The following is a 20,529-nucleotide window of genomic DNA, read 5'->3' as shown; positions in this document are numbered from 1 at the left end:
CAATGCTTTATAAAGAAATACTCAAATAAGTGAACGAGAATGTCATTACCGTTTACTTTTTATTATTAATAACAATATTTCGGCGTCATTAAAAACAAAACAAAAAACAAGACTAACCTGGATCCAGCTGTTGCGTTAGAAAACACTGGGGGAAAAGGTTGCTGGTTGATTGGTCGTGGTTAGTTGAAAAGGTAGGTGGCGCTAGAGTGATGGATTCGTGGGGGAAAATACGTAGAGTGATGAGGGAGGACATGCTTGTGATGTGTAAGGCAGAGAAGAAGAAAAAGATGAGAGGGAATGTCCCATAAATTACAAATAAGGCACTTGACACAAGAAAAAGAAACATTAAAGCATAACGCCTTGTGATGACCTTGTTAGGTCAAACATCCCACTTTTACCTCTTTTCATGTACAAAATTCCAGCCTGGGTTCATTCGCATTTTCACCCGGCACAATCAGGCAGTGGTCTTTAACGCAAGAGAGGTTCCACTTATTCCAGTAAATGGGGGGAAAAAGCACAAGAAACATTCAAATCTGTCAAACAAGACGAGAACAGAGCTGTGATTTTTCTATTATGTCAAATATCGCCATCAAGGGCAATGAATGTGAAAGCTACTATTTTCTTGCTGTTGAAGGAATTATGTCTGACGTGAAGTCCCCTTTTTGAATGGCACAAGCTACATCTTAAGTGTGAGGCACACTAAAGGGATCATGAAAAGAAACAAAAGGAAATGTGAGGTTGTGCAAAGACGTTGCAATAGGTTCTTGCATAGACATAATTTGGGAAAATAAATGCCCATGTGGATTTGTTCTTTTCGTCCAAGCACAAAGCAAAAACACAATTAAAGCGTCGAGTTTTAGAATGGCATTTTTGAAAGAAGCCATTATCTGGCTCTAAGGCACACGGTTAGAGCGAGGAAAGCTACGGAGAACGTTAGAATTGCGCTCGCCTCCTTTTTTCGCTCCAGTTTATTCCTCGTCTTCAGCGACGACGTGTCAGGGTCACGCGGACTTGGATGACAAGGCAAAAAAGTCGTGCCACTTCTAGTAGTGTTCTTTAGGTTTGTACGAATGAAGGCCTGTGTTTTCTCGGTGTGCAAAGGCGTCCGATTTGCATCGCTTAGCCCGCCGAGGGATAGGTGTCCTTGTGGCGTGCACGTCCTTCCTGTCATTCCACTTTTCTGTGGTTATTGTTGTGCAGTACGTGACCGTTCTGCAGCGGCCCGTTTTTCTTGGTGACCTTTTGAATGTCCTCCTCTTCCTCCTCGTCGGAATCGTCTGTCTCATCCTTGTCGCTCCTTTCATCATCTACTTTTTCCTGAAAATAGACCACAGTCTTTTCAAATGCTCTCAGTAATTATTTTAAAACTATGGTGTATTTAGAAACAAATTGTGGGAAACAATATAAATCTTACATTGTGTGTGAGGAAGCGCACAGCTATTCGTATGATGAGAATGGCCCAGAAGATGTGAAGACACTGTAGCACCATCAGAAGACCATTGAAGAAGTAATAGCCAAAAAAGGGCTCGTAGATGGTTACTGGGTACACCCAAGTGCAGTAGATGATCCTGCATACACAGTGAGCACAAAAGAACTCTTCAGAAGCATGGCTTGTACCATTTAATCTCAGTGGTTACCTCGACATACAAGTTAAATTTATTCCGGGACCATGCTTGTAACTCAAAACCAAACCATCTAAATCAATTTCCCTAATGAAAAATAATGGAATTGCTATGCTTCTAGTGGATCTGGGTTGTCCAGATGGCAATATATTATACAGATATAGGGTTAATATATCAAGTACAATAAAAGTTACCCAACTAATTGATTCAGTAATATTCAGCGGATCAACAGGAGGATCAAGAATAATATACTGTATTCATGGGAATACATTGTTTAATTTCCTTTTTTTCATGTGTTGTAACACACTCTTGAAAGGCACAGCACAACATCTAAAGCATTTAGACGCGATCATTTGCTGGCAGCCCCTCCCAGTTCAAATCTATTGGACATCTATTGCCATCATTGGTAACCAATGAATTCATGCCGTTTTGGACTGTTTTCAATTTACCGGAAAGGGAAGATGATGAGGCGAGTGACGATGAAGACTGCGGCGAATACAATGAAGATATAGTTGCATGCATTTCGCCAGCCAGCATAGTTGAACATCTTGGCAGACTGCAGACAGAGAATTAATTTACAATTGGATAATGGTTCCTCCACTAGGGCGCAGTGTAACATTAATATTTCTGTCACTGCTTTACAACCACAGCACAGTATTTTCTCTGATGAATGTCTGTTTATGAAAGTAAAAGTATTCTCATGTATTTATTTACCTCAAGGAAGTAATCGGAGGAGTCGTGCACCAGCATGATGAGTGTTCCAGCACGGATGTAGTTGACACACCAGGAGAAGCAGATAAGGAGGATGGTTGCAACATGATGAACAATTTGCTCCTTAAAGTCCTACAAGAGACACGTAAAAAAAGGCATTGGAAATTCTCAAAATGTTTATGCGTGTGTTGTGCTTCTTTGGCAGGATTTCCACCACCTTATTCAGCTGATACAAGCAGACCAAAGTTCAAAATTATACCCCCCCCCCCCCCCCACACACACACACAGCCACGCACATGCACACGTGCAACAACAGTCCAATGTCTGCACACACAGGCCAGATGCCAAAACGGATCACACAGGGAGAAGGCTAAATGAGTTTTCCCCCCTCTAGTTCCCCTTATAAGATTTTACATTGAATTCACATTGAATACTTTTGATGCACTCACTTTGCGTTTGACATCAGAGGCCACGCTGAAGAGCAGGGAGGCGTAGAAACCCAGCTCGATCATGTAGTACCAATACTGAGATGGTAGCAGAGTCTGAGAAAGGGAAATGCAACAATATATTAACACATGTATGAATGTGCAAAATACCACTTACATTTCAACAATGTTCCAACCATTTGTCAACATGACTAGTATGAATATGAAAGTAGAAAGTGTTAAAATGAAGCAATCCGATTTGAATTTGAAGGTTTGCTTTCTGTTCCGCTTGGTTTCCTCAAATATGCATCACACAGACCGTGTTCCAACTTGTTTTTGGATTACGGATGTAAAAGTGACTGATTCAGGTGAGAAGTGGGATATGATGGCTGAGGGGACGTATACAATATCATACAAAACTTATATATAGTATACTACGCCAGAGGGTCAACTGTCTAATTGTATCCCATGATTTTGTCATAGTTTTTCCTCCCTAATTAACAATCCAAGTCATCTGCTAATCTTTATAGTCAAATCTTACATCCAAAACATTGCAAGACCACAATATACTGAGATTAGTGAGTCATTCAAGTGGTTATTAACTTGAATTTTACAGACAAGCCAGGGCTAAAACCCTTTTTTCTTGAGAAATACAATTGAATTTATATTACAAATAAAGGTCTCCCAACATAAAACTAGATAAACTCATCCCGGAAATACAGTACACCCCTTCCAGTCACAGTGGTGTATATGAATCCTTCCTTTGATTCCCGGCAACTGGAATGCATAATAATAAAAGTTGCTTTCAGGAGACATACCAGCACAGGAAAGCCTTGCCACATCTCCTGCACATCGTAAAGCCAAGGTTTCTAGAAAGAGGAGAGGACATTTGAAAGACGTCGCATTAATAAATACAGCCACTGACGCAACCAAGTGGTAAATCCATGCTGCCCAGCGGGCAAAATGGCATGTCAGTGCAAGGGACGAGTAAAGATGTAAATGCTGCTCGAGATAAAAAAAGACGAGGGAGATACTCACGTCAATAAGGGCTGCCAGGCCAGCAATAAAAGCAAGAAGGTAAAAAGTAAATCTCCAACTGTAAAAGAAAAGAGAGAAATGCAAAAATTCTGCTCAGTCAATTGACTTGAGCGCGTACCCGTAAATTATTTCTTAGATAATAAAGTGGGTTAGAGAAAGTGGAAAACAATGAATTTCATCGTAAAAAGGGTTTGTGTGTAGCTCGCTTAAGAGAATAGAGTTACGGTAAATATGGCAAGAAATGTGCGATGAATGGGAAAAATGGAGGGACACAAATGCTCTGCAGCTTTCAGTGTCACGAGACACGGCAGAGAAAAAGAGGACATCACTCTGCTGTCACAATGAGAATGGGAAGCTGAGCGTAAAGAAAGAATGTGAATCAAGAGAGGCACAATGCTGCTGAGTGTGTGCTTTCCACAATGGCTGAATTCAGAGAAGTTGTAGAACTCAAATGCTTAAGACGCAAAAGTGGGTGAGCAACATGCAGTTAGCCAATGCATAATCAAGCCATTCTGTTTCATAATTTTATTTCAATGGGCAGTTTCAGTATTATGTAAAAAAAATATATATATACTACAGTTATGCAGTCTTAACTTCTTGCATAGTATAGTATTGACTACATAAAATAGTATTTTATATTATACATTTATTGTTTCCAAAACATTCTTTTGTGTTCTGCTTAACCTAATTCGGATTTAAGGATTATGTTAACCTAACCCCTTTTTGTAGAAATAATACATTCTGTGTGCCACCCATTTTATTTTTTGGGGGGAGGTGTGTCTTTAGTTATCCAATTCACAATAATTGGAAACTACTCCACCTTAACTCTTCTCATGCAATGTGTCATTTTTAGTGGTCATGGTCGTCATTTTTCTGTTCTAACAGGCCTTGAATGTATCATTCCATATACTTGTATCTATTATTCTACCGTGTTGTCAGTTTTTCCAGCTGATAATGACTAACCTCTGATCTTATCAGAGGATCAACATGTTGTTTTAACTGATTCACAGCTTCCATAAATGAACACACAGAGCTAACGGTAGTGATTGAGTTACTGTGGTCATGTGCTAATGATTGTGCGTGTTGGGGCAAAAGGTACATGGAGGCTTTGTAAGCATGTGCAAGCTAAAAATAGAGTGCTACTTTTGCCCGCAGAAATGCGCTCATATAGTGGGGAGTGACATATGAATGGCAGCTGCTTCGAGGACCCCTGTTGGCAACTTGACACATGTTCTATGTGCGCATACGTGTATGTTTACCTGGCCTCTCGAAACTTTTTCAGTAAACTGGGCCTGTCCTGATTTCTCCGCCTTCTAAACCATCGTTGCACTTGTCTTTCCGTGGAACCCGTTTGCTTGCAAAGACTCGCTATTGAAACCTAGAAAGACGCAAAAAGATGAGTTTTAATCTTCGGTAAAAATACGCAGGAGCAGAATTACACTCGGTGCGTTTGAGCATATACCTGTTTGGGGGTTTTGGAAACTTTACAGTAGTAGGACTCCAGTGTGGGGTTATGAGGCACCCTGAGCCGTACTGTTTCTTTTACCCCTAGTAAAGAGGCCAGAGGCGTCGCCACCGTCCTGAAAAAAAAACCCAAGGTGGCTCAGGCGTTGCTCCTTTGACCTAACACAAATTTACATAAGCACTTCTGGCTTCTGAGTTTGAAATGACATTCACTTAGTCTTGGATCATACATTTCACAGGTCTGGCTGGGTTACAGCCGCAGCCCTACAGTATCGTCAAGGCAATGCGGATTCTGACAGATGATCAGTCATAATCCCGCAGATGGTCACCTCGCTCTGATGAGCTCCAGCAAGATTACATGAGGTGCTCAATTTTGATCATCATCACAAGCAGTTTTTGAAGCATGCAGTACAGAATTGCCAAACCAGAAGCAAATATTTGAGTCACATGCTGTGACAACACAGGGAGAAGCAGACAACGCAAACTGACCTTTCAAAGACCTGACGGACAATTAGGAATATCAGGGCGATGGGCAGGGCCACCCACAGATCCGTTGCTTTGGCGTACACTCGACCGTCCCGATCCTCCAGGTCTGCCCAGCCCAGGCCTTCCGGAAACCACAGCCGCTCCTGCCAGAACCAAGCCCTCAACTCCGACAGCATCCTACAACACAAAATGCATTCGGTATAAAAATTAGGATGAAGCACACATGTTCCACTCTCTGACGGAAATAGTCACACCAATGCACCAGTGGGGTTATTTCCACTGTACATGTGCTATACGAGTGAGAGCAGACATTAGGCACAGTTGGCATTATGTAATTTAAGAAATCAGACCACAGCATAAATGCTTCTCTTCAAACTGCAACACTGGAAGTTGCTTTTGACTTCTGCTTATACCCGAGCCCATGCCTGTGGAGGCCCATGAGGGGAGCGTGACTCAGAGCAACTGCATTTCAACATTCATACTTTCCAACAACACATCCCTCTGCTCTTTACACATTGATCGCAGACAACAGTGTTTGAGGGAGTGGCAGATAGAAAGGGGAATCAGCATGTGAGTACTCATCATTACTCATCGTATGTGCATAGCGGCGGCGGCCTTCCAGCACCTCCCCTCCAGACTCGGGAGTCTCAACCGTCCGATAGTGGATTTGTTCCCACCCATCGCATCTGTAAGTGCTCAACTCCTTTAAAGACTTCACCCCAAGTAATCTGTAAGGGTTCCCCGACTTGGCCCAATGGCATATGTAATTCTCTTCTCACTCTGAAAAATGCATTTGAGATTCACATTAGGATTACAGAGTGTGTAGCAAAAAGTTTTCCCACACTTTATATTTAAAGGTAAAGGCATCACAGTTTGTGATGGTTATTCACTGGGATGTTCAAAATTATCCCATAACTCTTGTCAGATCCGCAGCTCATAACCCTTAATTAGAGTGGGTGTCCCTCCTGGCATAGTAATGGAGCACTACTATTATCTTTTTACGGTATTAATCTGTGAAATGAGATGTTAGACCATTGATTTACTAAGGTAATACAAAGATATTCCTTCCTTCACAGCATTCAATGAATGTGCGGGGTCATCAACAGGACTTTGCAAATGTGAAAATTTTTCACCAACATTGTCAGTCCATGAGTTTGAAAATCTGTCATTCCGCATTAATGCATTCCAGCTGGACCATTCACTTGAATCACTTTTTGCCATTTGTGCCATTTTATTTCAGTGAATAGTAGCATAATGTTTCTAGATCCACAAGCTTGTTGTAAGCTTTCCAACTGTTATGATGTCATGCTATTTACATGGTTGACTCAAATATCACCATCCTGCCAACACCCTACAGTGGAAATGGGGCTTATGCAGACAAACCATACTCTGACAAATTGAACTAAACCATGTGGTTTGGTGAAACGTACTTTATCCTACCAAGTTTAATGAGGCCTAAATCTTGCCATCTTTCAGCTAAGGTGAAAAACCTATGGTTAAACCTTCATATTTCTTAACTCGAAGTCGTAAATTTTATGAAAAGAAACTGCCAACTACAACATTTCCCCTCGATAATAGAGCAATGGTTGGAAATGTAATGTAAATACAATATAATTACGATTCAACCCTTGTGATTTGCAGAATCGTTGTCGCTGCGGCATACATGAAACACCGTATGGTAGTCTATTTTTCACTACATGTCATGTTAGTCATGCCCGCCCAGCACAGGTGGTGGATAGGATGGGTGACATAGCTTTAACAACTTTATAACACCAAGTCTTCAAGACAACAGTTTGTTGTGCAATGTTTGGCACCGCAGAAAAGACAATCTAATCCAAAGACGATAAGAAAATTAGTTTCTGAGCAAGAATAGCGTAATGGTCCAAAGGGTAGAGACTTAGTAGTTAAGTATGCTCATGGTTTAAAAAAAAAAGAAGAAAAAAACATTTTTAGTCTGTAGTGTTGTAGGGAATTTCCAAATCAAGGCGACATATTTAACTTGACGTGCTTAGATCATTTGGTGATTTCAGCATGTTTAAGCACTCTTTTTTTCTCCCGAATAACATTCCATTGGTAGACTGGATCATATGACCGCGCTCTGACCATTTCAAAGGCCCAATGAAATGGGGGATGCCTCTTGCAGGGGAGGGAGACAGGAAACTGTGTCTCTTTCTCTCTTCCTCACCACAAACTCTTTTTGGTGTTTCCAAAAAGAAAGACCTAGCATATTTTTCTTTCAAACCCATGAATTCAAAACCATTTAAGTTCTCTTTTTGAACTGTTACTTAAGCACAGATCAGACAGAGTAGAGTGGAACCTGGTACAACGCTTGTGAATTTGCGGGGAATGTAAACATACGGCTACCATATGGAAGAATAGCTCCATAATAGTGCTTGACTTCTCATCAACGATGAACAAATTGTAGTCAACTAATATAGATTGTTTACTGGGACAGAAACCAGACACGAAATGTGTGTGCACAAAAACGTCCACATCCAGAATGATGAATTATTTATAATACAAATTTACCAAAGACAAAAAAAGGAGAAGTGGGTCTACATGCTTAATGAAAGGGACAGCTGGGTGATCACAAGCCTTGAATCACAAAGGAATTTATAGGCCTTATTCAAAAAGAAAATGGACTCTTTGGCGCAAGCTATAAATAAAACCGTTAGTTCAAATACAGTAGTTTCTTGGTTGTGAGGGAGATTCAGTTCAAATACGTTCAGTTTGTACAAAATTCTGGCAATGGGGTCCTCAAATATCAAGCATGTCTTAAACCAGCTACCACCAGGAGGATCCTTGGTATATACCAAAGTTCTGTTCCTACCATATGTAATCTATCACTAATGTAGTAAGGTCTAAATGACGAGCAGTCAAGGACAGGGATGCCCAACTCTGGTCCTCGAGACCTCCTATTCAGTCTGTTTTCCATGTCTCCCACCCACCAACACACCTGAATCAAATAATCTGTATCGTTATGAAGCTTCTGGATAGCTTGTTGATGAGCTGATCATTTGATTCAGGTGTAGTAGAGGAGGGAAATATCGAAAACAGACTGGATATGGACCCTCGAAATGATACAAGCAAGTACAATAGAATATGAATGCAATGAGTCTCCAGTAATGTACTACTACTAGGGCATGTACAGCAACAAACTGATATCTCAGTCCATCATGATGGTACCATCGCAAACCAAACTGTACAGCTTCTGAATTGTTTTCCTGAATGGTCCATCATGTCACCGCCGTTTCCAAGCAGCGCTGTTGCCAGAGCCGCGAAAGCCTGAATGGGCACATTGTGGGCTGAAGTGGCAGTCGGGGAGGCTGACATGCTTCACACACAAAGTTCATTAGCGGTAACTCAGGTCAGGCCTTCGAGTGTCATACCAATAATCGGAATTTTTCCAATTCCCGACAAGCTGTTGTTTGGCAGATGATACGGTGTTCAAAGATAGGAAAAGATTTCCGGTCGGTTTTTGACAAACCAATCGCCTGTGTTGTATACAGATAGCAAGCTCAACAAAGTCAACTTCAATACATTTTACGTTGATTTGTGACCTGATAAATTACTGATGAGGGGATTAAATCAATCAGCAGACAGAGGAAAAAATGACCTATTTTATTCATACAAGGCCTGGTCATACTGATTGTATTTTGCTGACTGGTCTCTTTTACTTGCATAACTACAGCTACCTTATCAGTTACCTTCTTGAACGTAGCTATAAGTAGCTCAAATGTAACAATAGTCATGAAAAGAACAGCAGGGGCATTACATAATGTTTTTGAATCACTTATTGTTTCTTGAATTAATTAGTTATGTCGATTTTCATGAAATGTTTGAAATGGTAATGCTGTGTTTGGCAGAAAATTTCCTAAAAATGGCATTTGCTTGACACGTTGGATGACTCATTTAAAGATGAGTTGTACTTTGTCCAAGAGAGAGCTTTAGTGGCATGATAGTTGAAGTTGATAGCCTGCAGTCACATGCATTAAAGAGCAGAAATGAGCATTTCTAGTTAATTTGTTCATTTTCTATGCAGGCAGCCCTGGCAGCCAAGTGGTTAACGTGGGCTTGCGCGGGTTTTCTCTGGGTACTCCAATTTCCTCCCACAACCCAAAAATATGCAAGGTAGGCTGGTTGAACGCTCTATATTGCCCCTAGGTATGAGTGAGATGAATGTTTGTCCGTCTCTTTGTGCCCTGCAGTTGGCTGGCCACAAATTCAGGGTGTCCCCCGCCATGTTATGTTTGATAGTCAAAATTTAGAAAGCTTTAAACTTGATCTAGACATCTCATCTCATATCTCATCTCATTTTCTGAAAGGCTTTATCCTCACTAGTGCTGGAGCCTATCCCAGCTGACTTCGGGCCGCTGAAGGGAAAGGTAAATATAGCTGTTAAATGCCGTATATTCACTATAAATCTTCTGTACCGCTTGTCCACTGCAAATATTAAGCACTATGCTCTGTGAAGCTTTTTCAAATGACCAGTCAGAGATATTGTGTGCATTATGTACACAATCCATTCATTTAATCCATTCACTGCACGGCTATGGATTAGGGTGTCAATACAAAGATATTGACATGTATATTTCATGAGATGGGTTTGAGTGCTCTATTTCCTGTATGTCTACAGTAAATCTCAATAAAACTATAGATAATGGCACAAATCATAACTACAAACTAAGTAATGTTTGATTGATTCTTAGAGATAAAATGCTATCATTGATTTATACTAAATATGTGTACATAAGTGTGTAAGAATGACAATGGGTTCAAACACAATGAAATCAGATCAAAAGTACACACTAGCGGTCACTCTAGTGCAAATTTATGTAGGTTATCAACTTTCGGCATTGTACAACCGGTTTCAAATCAGTTGTAGGACACATTTCCACAAACAACAATTCTCCCAACCATTCGTTATTGTTCATTATATCAGCAGACTGCAGATGTGCTCGACTGGTTACCAAACATTTGTCTGTTTTTATAGGGTTTGTCCTCATGAGGGTTAAGGCGAGGGAAACTGGAAATTAAGCTATCCCAGTTGAGTGGTGTGAGTGTGCATGGTTGTCCGTCTCCTTGTGCCCTGTAATCGGCTGGCCACCGATTCAGGGTGTCCCCCACCTCTGGCCCGGAGTCAGCTGGGATAGGCTCCAGCACCCTCCGCGACCCTAATGAGGATAAAGCGGTTTAGAAAATGAGATGAGAGATGTTTTTTTTGTTTTGTTATTATTACATATATACTGTTCTATAATTTTTCAACATTGTTAATTACAACAATGGCTGTCACAATTAATTGGCAACTAGTCAAATATCAGATTAGTTAACAATTATTTGGTCATTTGATTAATTTTTTAGAGAATTTTTTGACGCCAGAATGGTAGAAATATTCCTATTTGAGCCTTTTGACTCATGGTTGTGGTTGACGGCAATGATTGTACGTCTGTCGCTGTCAATGGCAGCCAATGAGATAAATCACAAAAACACCATTATTGGTGGCTACACTAATTTTTGATATTTTACAGCACTAACAATGGGTTATATTGTCCAAGAAAAAGCCAAAGCGAAGTTAAAAACAATACCCAAATTAAAATGTGTATCAATATAGTTATACACATGGTGTCTCTCTCTCTCTCTATGTCATGACTCCAGCTGTGTGTTAGCGTCCTGTGCTAACTTTCACACAGAAGGCTAAACAGCGGCGCCAAGTATCCGATTACACACAAAACAGACATCGTCTTGTATTAGATGCACTCTATCTCAACGTTTGACCATTTATGCGACATTTTGTCGCGTTGTGTCGCCCGAGGCCCGTTATTTTGAGCTAATTAAATGACTCGCGTGAGCGCGTGATGACGTCGTCGCCATTCGTCTCGCGTCCGCCTGCCAAGCTGCCGCAAAAGGCACACAAATGGCTTTTACATTCCAGAAAGTGAGTAAAAAACTGCACTTACTTGTTGTTTTTCCCGTATTTCTCCCCGCGGATAAGTGTGGATTTTGGCTTGACAAAAAGAAAAGCGAAAAAGTGTTTGCTCCACAGAGCTAACGGTGCCGTTGAATGAACGTGTCCAGCTCAACCTTAGCACACGCGGACTATTTACATCTTCTCCCCCGGCGAGTTAAACTCTTTTTAGGGGTTAAAATGTTGGCTACGAGGTTTTTAAACACTACAAATGAAGATTTCGACGCGTGGTGGGGGATCGAGATGCTGCAATGCGCCCGATTGATGATCCCCCCACCCCTCGAGAGTTGTTGTCCGTTTGTGTACCCCCCACCCGCCGCCTTTTTTCTGCCCGCCCTCCCGTGTATCCTGGATGGTCAGCGGGGTTCGTCTGGGTGTATGCGGCCGGGCCGAGGAGTTGGTTGGCCGGGTGGAAGCGAGAGAAAAAAAGAGAGCGGGCACTCGGACGGGCGAGCAGCAGGCCGGGGGGGAGGAGTGAGTGAATAACGGAGAGGGGAGGGACGCTGGGCGGTGATTTGGTGGCTGACGTCCGAGCGTCCAACAGCGACAAACATCCGCGTTTTGTTCCGCCCAGAAAACAGGCCACAAACGCCCCTACTTACGATAATGCATCCAGATGTGTGCAGCTGTGCACACACCGGAGATGCAACCACAGGTTCAATTATTTCACATTTGTCTTCATTTTGAACAGTGCAGTTAATGACAAGGTATATATGCTATCTACGGCTCTCGACCCGCATGTGGCTCTTTGTTTCTTATCATATTTTGTATATATCGTGCCTCTTTGCCTTGTTTCGTGTTTCTATTATTTTTATTATCTGTTAAACCACACTCAAATCCATCAGGATCCATTAAAGCAACTAAATTCTATTATTAGTTGTTTTTTAAAGGGGAAGAACGTCGTCTAATGGTGAAAACTATGGTTTAATTGTGTTTGTGTGTATGTCTGTCTGTTTTGGCAGGTTAATGCGGGGTGTGGTTCTTTGACTCTCACAATTTAAAATGTTTGCTCTTTGTGTCCAAGTTGATGGCCCGGTGGAGCGAGTGGTTAGTCGTCAACCTCACAGCTCTAGGGTCCTGGGTTCAAATCCAGGTCATGTCCACCTGTGTGGATTTTGCATATTCTCCCTGGGCCTGCGTGGGTTTCCTCTGGGTACTCCGGTTTCCTCCCACATTCCAAAAACATGAATGGAAGGCTGATTGGACACTCTAAATTGCCCCTAGTTATGAGTGTGAGCGCGAATGTGTGTTTGTCTCCTTGTGCCCTGCGACTGGCTGCCCACCAATTCATGGTGTTACCCGCCTCTGGCCTGAAGTCAGCTGGGATAGGCTCCAGCACCCCCCGCGACCCTAGTGAGGATAAAGCGGTCCAGAAAATGAGATGAGATGAGAATAGTAAGTAGAATAGAGTGTGATTTGCTGTCCCATGGGTTAGTTCTCGCCTTTGCTATAACCTAACCACCAGAGGGGGTTATTGTCTGTGTTAAACATGATTAATATTGTGCCCAGGAAAATAAAAAATCTACAAAGGCTAAATAGTTTGCTTTTAGCTTTAGATAGCTTTAATATGCAGCATTAGGAAATACTTTAGCCCTTGTATCCCAGTTAGCAATGTTAAAATGTTACTTAATAAAGTTGCCAGTGCACTTAATTAAGGTTTTATGAAGAAATAAGAATGTTTAGTTGGCAGTAGGTCATGTAAGGAAAGTTTTAGAAATACTAGAACACGGTAGTTATGCTGTATTTCGAATGAAAGAATGTCAGTAAATGGAAAAAAAAACAGTTACTTATGAATGATAGTACCCAGCTAACTCCCTTAATGCAGTAAGTGAGATAAGACACTATGGATTTAATGCAAACTTTAATGCAAAATGGCAAAAATACATTGGTGGACCGTCAGGGCCTGCAAGGCCTTCTCTGCTGCCCTAAAAAATATCCAAATCACAGTCTGGTGTTAATTATATTTTGTCCATGAATACTTATTAAATAATTCCAAATTGTCCGTCAGCTTACTTTCATTGCTTTTCACCTGGTTGTGCTGCTTCCAGATGTGTTTTCATATTTAAGCATTTAACCAATCACATTTCAGCCATTATTTGCTGCCAGGGTCAGAAATCTACTTGGAGGCCTACACAATCAGTTCTGCACGCCCTGCACTATAAAATAACCGTAGATAAAACTGTTGCTTTAACCCAAGGGTGTCAAACTCGGGTTGGTTCGCGGGCCCCAATAACATCAACTCAATTTCATGTGGGCCGGACCATTTTAAATATAATATTTAGATTTTTTTAATTGGATTATAAGAACTGGATCAAAAGCCCTAAATATTCAGTTTTTATAGATATAAAACTGTTTATTTGAACTTTTTTTCTTAATAAGGGAAAACATCTAATAATCATTTGTTTTTCATTTCAAATGGAAACAATTTTAAAAAAAAATATTCAATATTACAGTGGAAAACCGAAAATATTTTTATATATTTATTTTTAGATTTTACAAAATGCTTTTTGACCTAAAAACACCAAAAGAAAAAATGGATGAAAAAATGCAATTATTGATTTAAAAAGGGGAAAATCAGGAAATATAATATACATCTATAATCTTCATTTGAATTTTATCCTAAAACAGAAAGTTGGCACTCATGATTTACTTACTCGGGCCACACAAAATGATGCGGCGGGCCAGATTTGGCCACTTTGACACTTGTGCTTTAACCAATCAGCCTTCTCGCAGTCGTAGGGTACGTCATCGCTTTCACAAACTACGATTGGCTAGTGATTGATTTTTGTGTGTGTCTATTTTTAGTAGGCGTAACCAAGGTCAGAGTTCCAATGGACGCCTTCAAAATGGCGGATGAGCCACAAGCTCGGTTGGCAGCTGCAGATCAGCTCAGAAGTGACGATTTACCGAAGAAAGATCTGATAAACTTCTTACAGGACAATGCAGCGCACTTGGTACGTTGTCATTTGGGCATTTCGATGCCCCAGTTCTCATTTTAAGAGTGCTTTTTGACGGGAGCATGCTTCCTTCGCCTGCTGTAGCCCCACGTGGATGGGGACGGAAAATTGTTTGCAAACAAATTGGCTACTTTGCGTTACTTATAGCCCTTTATGTTCAAAAAGAAATCATTGCATTGTGTGTTTCAGCTACTCAACGAGCACAGACTGCTGGGAAACATCAAGAATGTGTCCAAAACGGCCAAAAAGGAGCAGCTTGTTGACGCCATAACGAACTGTTTGTCACCAAAGTGAGTAGTTTTTTTTAAAGTAGTTTCTATTTTATCTATCCGTGTATTAATTAAATATCAGCGTAGAGTATTCAAGGATTTGCGCAATTAGCTTGTTTTTCATTATTTTACATTCATATTTTGAATCTCCAGTGCCAAGTCGTGCTAGCTAGAGTGGCTTCTGGTTATGAGTTTCAGCATGGATTTTCACATTTTTGGACAAAAAAAAATCTTCAGTGCAGACTCCTAGTAGCAAGAGTGGCTTCTGGTTATGAGTTTCAGCATGGATTTTCACTTTTTTTAAACCAAAAAAAGTAATGTAAATGCACTTTAAATTACAAAAACAATTAATTTTTTAAAAAGTTTTTCTTTTTCAGTACTGAGCCGTAGTAGCAAGTGGCTTCTGGTTGAGTTTCAGTGGATTTTCACATTTTTTGAACTAAAATATATATATAAATAAAAATTTCCCCAGAAAAAAAAATCTTGATGTAGTGAAGCCATGAAAGCTGAACCGACCACAAAATGCTGAGGGATTTCTGTATACCTTTACCCTGGGCTTTTTTCCCCTTCACTTTCTTAAAGGAAGACCTTAGGGTTTGGACCTTTTCATTTTTAGTTTTAAATCTAGTTTAGACAAAACCTAAGTGAGACATTGGTTCAACAAGAGCGCAGAGGTCATTTTACTCAAGTTTAAACATGCTAAAATCATTTTTCATCAGTGTAAGAAGAGAAAAACAGAAGCAATGATGACTTTTGAGGATATTTATTTAAAAAATGAATGCGTTTGAAATGATTGAATCAATCTCATCCAGTATGAGGATGAAATAACATGGAAATTGAATGTGGGTCATTTGTGCATCAAAATGGTTCAGAGAAGCAATTGTATAATCACCCTGTGGTGTTTTGTAGAGGTTTAAAGCCACGGAGACGGTGGAAGAGGCGACAAAGTAGGTGAAAGTTGCCGAAATTGATGAAGACCAAAGTCAAGGCAGAAGCTGTGGATGAGGTAGGACCCAAGTTTTTCAGGTTATTTTATTATTTTCATGTAATGTGTACTAAACCTACTCATTTTGTGTCTTGCTTCTCTTCAGGATCTGAAGTTTACCAAATCAATGCAGAAGAAAAGTAACAAGACAGACTTCCCCAAAAGGGTGACACTGGTCCGCAGGTATATGGGGACATTGGAGGATGGCGCAGCTTTTGACACCAACATCTCCTCACTGGTACTTGGCATTATAGAGCAGGGTTATCCAACTCCAGTCCTTGGGGACCTGTCCAGTATGTTTTCCATATCTCTCACCACATCTGAATCAAATGATCAACTCATCAGCAAGCTGTCCATGAGCTTGATCACAATCATTTGATTTTGATGTGTTGGAAGACATGGAAAATAGACTGGATAGGGACCCTTGAGGACTGGAGTTGGAGAGCCCTGATATACAATCTCTTTATTTATTAGTCTCTCTGCAGCAAGCAAACCAAGTTACTGATCATCAGAGGGATGTCTAATTTTTCCATTTCTTTTCCGCCTGTGGTTTTAATGTTGCTTGCCTTCTTTTGCAGTGGGATGAAAGCTTGCTGACTGAGCAAAGGCATTAATGGTAAGTATCCTTTTAATGTTGATAGAAAAATACCTAACTTATTTTTTTTAAATGTTGGACTTAGTCTATGGCAGCTGTTGACTTTTTTTCTCCTTCCAGAACTCTTCATCCTTTTACCGATGCATGGCCTACGTGAACATCTCAGAGCCCCAATTTTTGTGGAAAAATAAATGTTGTTGAAATGTATTCATGACTATTTATTTCATAGCAAAAGAATGCAATATAACATGTCAAGTTAAATATTTTTTATTAACATGAAAACATTTTGACTCTTGCACTTATATCAAATTGCTTGGTTTTTTCTCCAACTGTAGAAAAATTGATTAGTAATTTTAAAACACTTAGTAAATATTTTTTGAGAAAAACACTTCAAATATAATATACACAGAAAATTTATTTAAAAAAAAAAAAGACCCATATGAGGTCTAGGTCTTTTTTCACCAAGTGTTTTAAAAAAAATAAATGCTGCTCAAATCTCCTTTTAAGCCAACATTAAATGATATTAAAAAGATGATCCTTCTGGCCTCTCACTTTTCCACCATGAACCAGAGAACTCCACCTATATAAGAGGGAGGAAAGATTGTTTTAATTTGGATGAATACTTAGATATTCTACAATAAACAAAAATTAACCTCTCAGAAGACTGCCAGCATTCTCCGAAGTGCAGAGACTCCACATAACGCAAGAAAGACATCATCTTCAAGTGGCCAACCTGGGAAGATCACCTGGTCCTCCAGAGTCTGGGCATGGGCCTGATGCGTGCAAAAAAAAAAGAAGCAAAAGTTATCATATATAGAGACTGGAGTTCCAACAGAGAGGCTTAGGTGGTTTCTTTTTTTGGAACTAGTTTTTACCTTGTTCTGTCTCCTCTCAAGGTTGTGAATGTTCTGGGAACACAGGAAGCTGCATCTTGACGCTAAACAAGGAAAACTTGATTTAACCAAGCTATTTGGGAGTTGCCAAACAATTATTACAGGAAAGACAAATCTTACACGAAATTTAATAAACGATCAAGATAAAGAATGAAAATAAGTTTGATTGCTATTTCTCTTTTCCAGACTAGGCGATTAAACATAGGGTGACATTAACAGCTAGGAGAACGTTGGCTGAACAATAATTGTATAAATATTTTTTTGAGTGAAAACAGAACAATTACAAATTGGAAACTGGTGTTTACCACTCGCACTAAGTCGAGCCTCTGGATGTCATTTTTGAGTGAGCTTTTACCCAGCAAACTGTCTGTTGATGTCTCGGCCTTGTTTGATTAAATTAAAAAGACACGACTACACGACTAAATAATGGAGAGAAAACGGACAACATACTTTTTAAGTCAAATAGGGAGCGTCATCGCGACACTAATGTTAAGATAGCTAGTCACATGCGTCACACAGCCAGTGGGGAAAAGTAGCAAACTTACATTGTCGACGGTGTGCTCAACCTGGCATTAAACTAACAGATTTGTTGGCACATTCACACATATCTAGTAAAACACAACTTGACAGTTCTGTAGTATGATACTTTTTATTTTAACTTAAGAGTGGATCAAAAACAGGGTTCAATCAATAAGACATAAATATAATCGTTGTTGTCAATACATACATTATAATTACTCCATTGCAAGAGTCTGATAGAAAAAGGCTGGAAGATTTTGTTTTTGCTTTTTTTCGACGGTGTGCTCAACCTGTCTGTTGATGTCTCGGCCTTGTTTGATTAAATTAAAAAGACACGACTACACGACTAAATAATAGAGAGAAAACGGACAACATACTTTTAAAGTCAAATAGGGAGCGTCATCGCGACACTAATGCTAAGATAGCTAGTCACATGCGTCACACAGCCAGTGGGGAAAAGTAGCACAAACTTAAATTGTCGACGGTGTGCTCAACCTGGCATTAAACTAACAGATTTGTTGGCGTTTTGGCTCAATCGATTGCTTACAAATCTCCCCGTAGCGTGATAAAAGTGCACTTAGGGCAGTAAATTGCTCAACGCCTTACCTCGTTGGCGTGCTAATTCGTCCACCAGCATACAAAAGGCATTTCTAAAGGACGCGAGACTGCGCATGTGCATAATTTACAGAGATACGTCGACCACGCCCATATTGTCCCGCCCTATTGAATGTGGAAAAGATGTCCCTGTTTTGATGACGTAGAATAGTCATGTTTGTGGTTTTGATGCAATGAAACAGTATTTGTCAGTACACTAATTTCACCAAATATTGAGTAACATGTTTGCTTAGTATTTTACATCAACATACCTTTATTCCAGAATATCCAATCAGCCTACCATGCATGTCTTTGGAATGTAGGAGAAAATTGGAGCACCTGGAAAAAACCCACACAGGTCTCGCGAGAACATGCAAACTCCACACATTTGGACCGAGCTGGATTTGAACCCAGGTCCCCCACTGTGACGCTGACACACTAACCACTCATTGATGCTTTTTTTTAATGTGTCGCAGCTGTAGCTGCAGTAAAGGTTTTATAGCCATAAAATAGTTATTGAGGGTGAGATTGATTCAGATTTAGCCCTACTGAAGGCCAACGAGTGAAATACACTGCCCTGCAAAAATATATGCACAATTTAGTTCTCTTCTAACCTTAAAGGAATCTTCCATTGAAAGATGTTTGCTCAAAGAAACTCAAAATGCCGACCAAATAATAAAATCCAAATTTCTTGCTCACACATTCACACATATCTAGTAAAACACAACTTGACAGTTCTGTAGTATGATACTTTTTATTTTAACTTAAAAAGAGAGTGGATCAAAAACAGGGTTCAATAAATAAGAAATAAATATAATCGTTGTTGTCAATACATACATTATAATTACTCCATTGCAAGAGTCTGACAGAAACAGGCTCTTGGAAGATTTTGTTTTTGCTTTTTTTTTCTCTAGAAAAATTCTAAAATGAAAATATTGCAACCCACTCAATCCCTTTTCTTCCCCCAATAAACAAAATAATTAGATAAATAAATAAAAAATAGCTTAAATATTAAAACCTCCCGAATAAAAGTGCGAACCCCCTCCCGCCCTCCCCTCCCCGTTTTCCACCTAAAATCTACGTAGAAATTTAAAATAGGTTAGTGATTTCCCCATTGTACAATTTGGAATGTAATAATCCCTTTTCATGAAGATGATAATGTAACTTGTGGTAATAATAATAATAGTAATAATAATAACAATAATAATGATAGTCATTATAATGCTGTGTCCTTTTTCAGTGTTTCTAAAGATCTTTTTGCATGACTTTTTTCATGTTTGTAAATGCTGTTTTAGTCGACTAAGTTATTTACACGGCATTATGATCATGATGTTTTCGTTCCATTTTTTTTTGTATTGAGATGAAAACACCGCCCTTTATATTTTTCAGGTAATAGAGCTGTAAAGAGATGTCCATGGAAGTGATTTACTTTTTTCTTTTTTAAATCGACCGTCCACATACAGTGCAGCAGGCTGGCACTGTACTAAAACACCCTTTCGACTAGATGGCGCTCTCTGCTCTACATGGTGTGTTCCTGTTATGTACACTTTTCAGTCAGTCTTGTGTGTGTGTGTGTGTGTGAGGGGGGTGCACATGTGTGTGTGTGTGTGTGTGTGTGTTTGTAAGTTCAAGTACATAAATGCACGCCGCAGATACGCAGAGGCGACGAGAAAGCGCTCTGGAATTTCCACCTCAGCTCGGAAAGGTCACCTGTGGAAGGAGGGAGGAATGGATGGATGGATAGATAGATGGATGGTGTGATAATGGCGGTGATTGACAAGGGGAAGAGAGAAGGACAGGAGATTTGTTAGATGTCATATTTGCATGTTCTTTTGTATTCACTTGCCTTGGAAGTCAATCATCTTGTAAATCATTGTATGACATTGCATACATAAATAATGGCTGTGTTACGCGGCTTCTCCTTGAACCCCAAGGGGCCTTTACATAAAGAGGATGGCGACACAACGTAGACGTCATGTGTTGTTTTGTTATCACTTGCAATACAT

At 40.0% G+C, this 20,529-nt stretch overlaps 3 protein-coding genes and 1 long non-coding RNA gene across 8 annotated transcripts in view; 1 reads left to right on the top strand and 3 right to left on the bottom strand.

Moving 5' to 3' along the window:
• Window positions 1-40: 40 nt before the first annotated feature.
• On the bottom strand, window positions 41-12,198 carry cers2b (ceramide synthase 2b). Its single transcript, XM_077598636.1, has 11 exons — window positions 11,704-12,198; window positions 5,750-5,923; window positions 5,259-5,376; window positions 5,056-5,174; window positions 3,797-3,854; window positions 3,577-3,627; window positions 2,783-2,875; window positions 2,337-2,465; window positions 2,072-2,178; window positions 1,415-1,568; window positions 41-1,317 (listed from the first exon to the last, which is right to left on the bottom strand). The coding sequence occupies exons 2-11, from the start codon at window positions 5,920-5,922 to the stop codon at window positions 1,168-1,170; spliced, it is 1,152 nt and encodes a 383-aa protein (XP_077454762.1). The 5' UTR covers window position 5,923; window positions 11,704-12,198; the 3' UTR covers window positions 41-1,167.
• On the top strand, window positions 9,789-16,724 carry LOC144073091 (peptidyl-prolyl cis-trans isomerase FKBP3-like). Of its 3 annotated transcripts, none has more exons than XM_077598639.1 (7): window positions 9,789-9,877; window positions 14,517-14,665; window positions 14,858-14,958; window positions 15,847-15,943; window positions 16,029-16,105; window positions 16,501-16,538; window positions 16,638-16,724. In XM_077598639.1, exons 1-4 carry the CDS (start codon window positions 9,871-9,873, stop codon window positions 15,890-15,892), a joined length of 303 nt encoding a protein of 100 aa, XP_077454765.1. In that variant the 5' UTR covers window positions 9,789-9,870; the 3' UTR covers window positions 15,893-15,943; window positions 16,029-16,105; window positions 16,501-16,538; window positions 16,638-16,724. The 3 variants fall into 3 exon arrangements, 2 of the variants coding, with proteins under 2 accessions (XP_077454765.1, XP_077454764.1); XM_077598638.1 differs by having other exon boundaries at window positions 16,029-16,160; XR_013300015.1 differs by lacking the exon at window positions 9,789-9,877 and adding an exon at window positions 12,402-12,418 and having other exon boundaries at window positions 16,029-16,160.
• Window positions 16,725-16,768: 44 nt separating this feature from the next.
• On the bottom strand, window positions 16,769-18,512 carry LOC144073093 (uncharacterized). Its single transcript, XR_013300016.1, has 4 exons — window positions 18,307-18,512; window positions 17,393-17,454; window positions 17,171-17,290; window positions 16,769-17,097 (listed from the first exon to the last, which is right to left on the bottom strand). It is a non-coding gene; the product is annotated as an uncharacterized LOC144073093 (long non-coding RNA).
• Window positions 18,513-19,258: 746 nt separating this feature from the next.
• The window catches only part of celf3b (cugbp, Elav-like family member 3b), a 38,349-nt gene continuing 37,078 nt past the window's right edge, over window positions 19,259-20,529 (bottom strand). For all 3 annotated transcript variants that reach the window (XM_077598633.1, XM_077598634.1, XM_077598635.1), the window contains one exon: window positions 19,259-20,233. The gene's annotated coding sequence lies outside the window, so the exon portion shown is untranslated. The remainder of the gene's footprint in view (window positions 20,234-20,529) is intronic.

This window comes from Stigmatopora argus, chromosome 4 (genome assembly GCF_051989625.1).
Source record: "Stigmatopora argus isolate UIUO_Sarg chromosome 4, RoL_Sarg_1.0, whole genome shotgun sequence".
Classification (NCBI taxonomy): Eukaryota; Metazoa; Chordata; class Actinopteri; order Syngnathiformes; family Syngnathidae; genus Stigmatopora; species Stigmatopora argus.
Note: the sequence above shows the minus strand (reverse complement) of the source record. Positions and strands in the feature narration are given on the sequence as shown.

What these genes read in the sequence shown, in the direction of transcription:
- LOC144073091 (XM_077598639.1), top strand. An exon ending in AGGACAATGCAGCGCACTTG is followed by an intron (nt 14,666 to 14,857) that starts GTACGTTGTCAT and finishes TGTGTGTTTCAG; the next exon opens with CTACTCAACGAGCACAGACT. An exon ending in ACGAACTGTTTGTCACCAAA is followed by an intron (nt 14,959 to 15,846) that starts GTGAGTAGTTTT and finishes GGTGTTTTGTAG; the next exon opens with AGGTTTAAAGCCACGGAGAC.
- cers2b (XM_077598636.1), bottom strand. Translation starts at nt 5,922, where the DNA reads ATGCTGTCGGAGTTGAGGGCTTGGTTCTGGCAGGAGCGGCTGTGGTTT. An exon ending in GTCCGTCAGGTCTTTGAAAG is followed by an intron (nt 5,377 to 5,749) that starts GTCAGTTTGCGT and finishes TTTTTTTTTCAG; the next exon opens with GACGGTGGCGACGCCTCTGG. An exon ending in TGCGCTTCCTCACACACAAT is followed by an intron (nt 1,318 to 1,414) that starts GTAAGATTTATA and finishes GTCTATTTTCAG; the next exon opens with GAAAAAGTAGATGATGAAAG.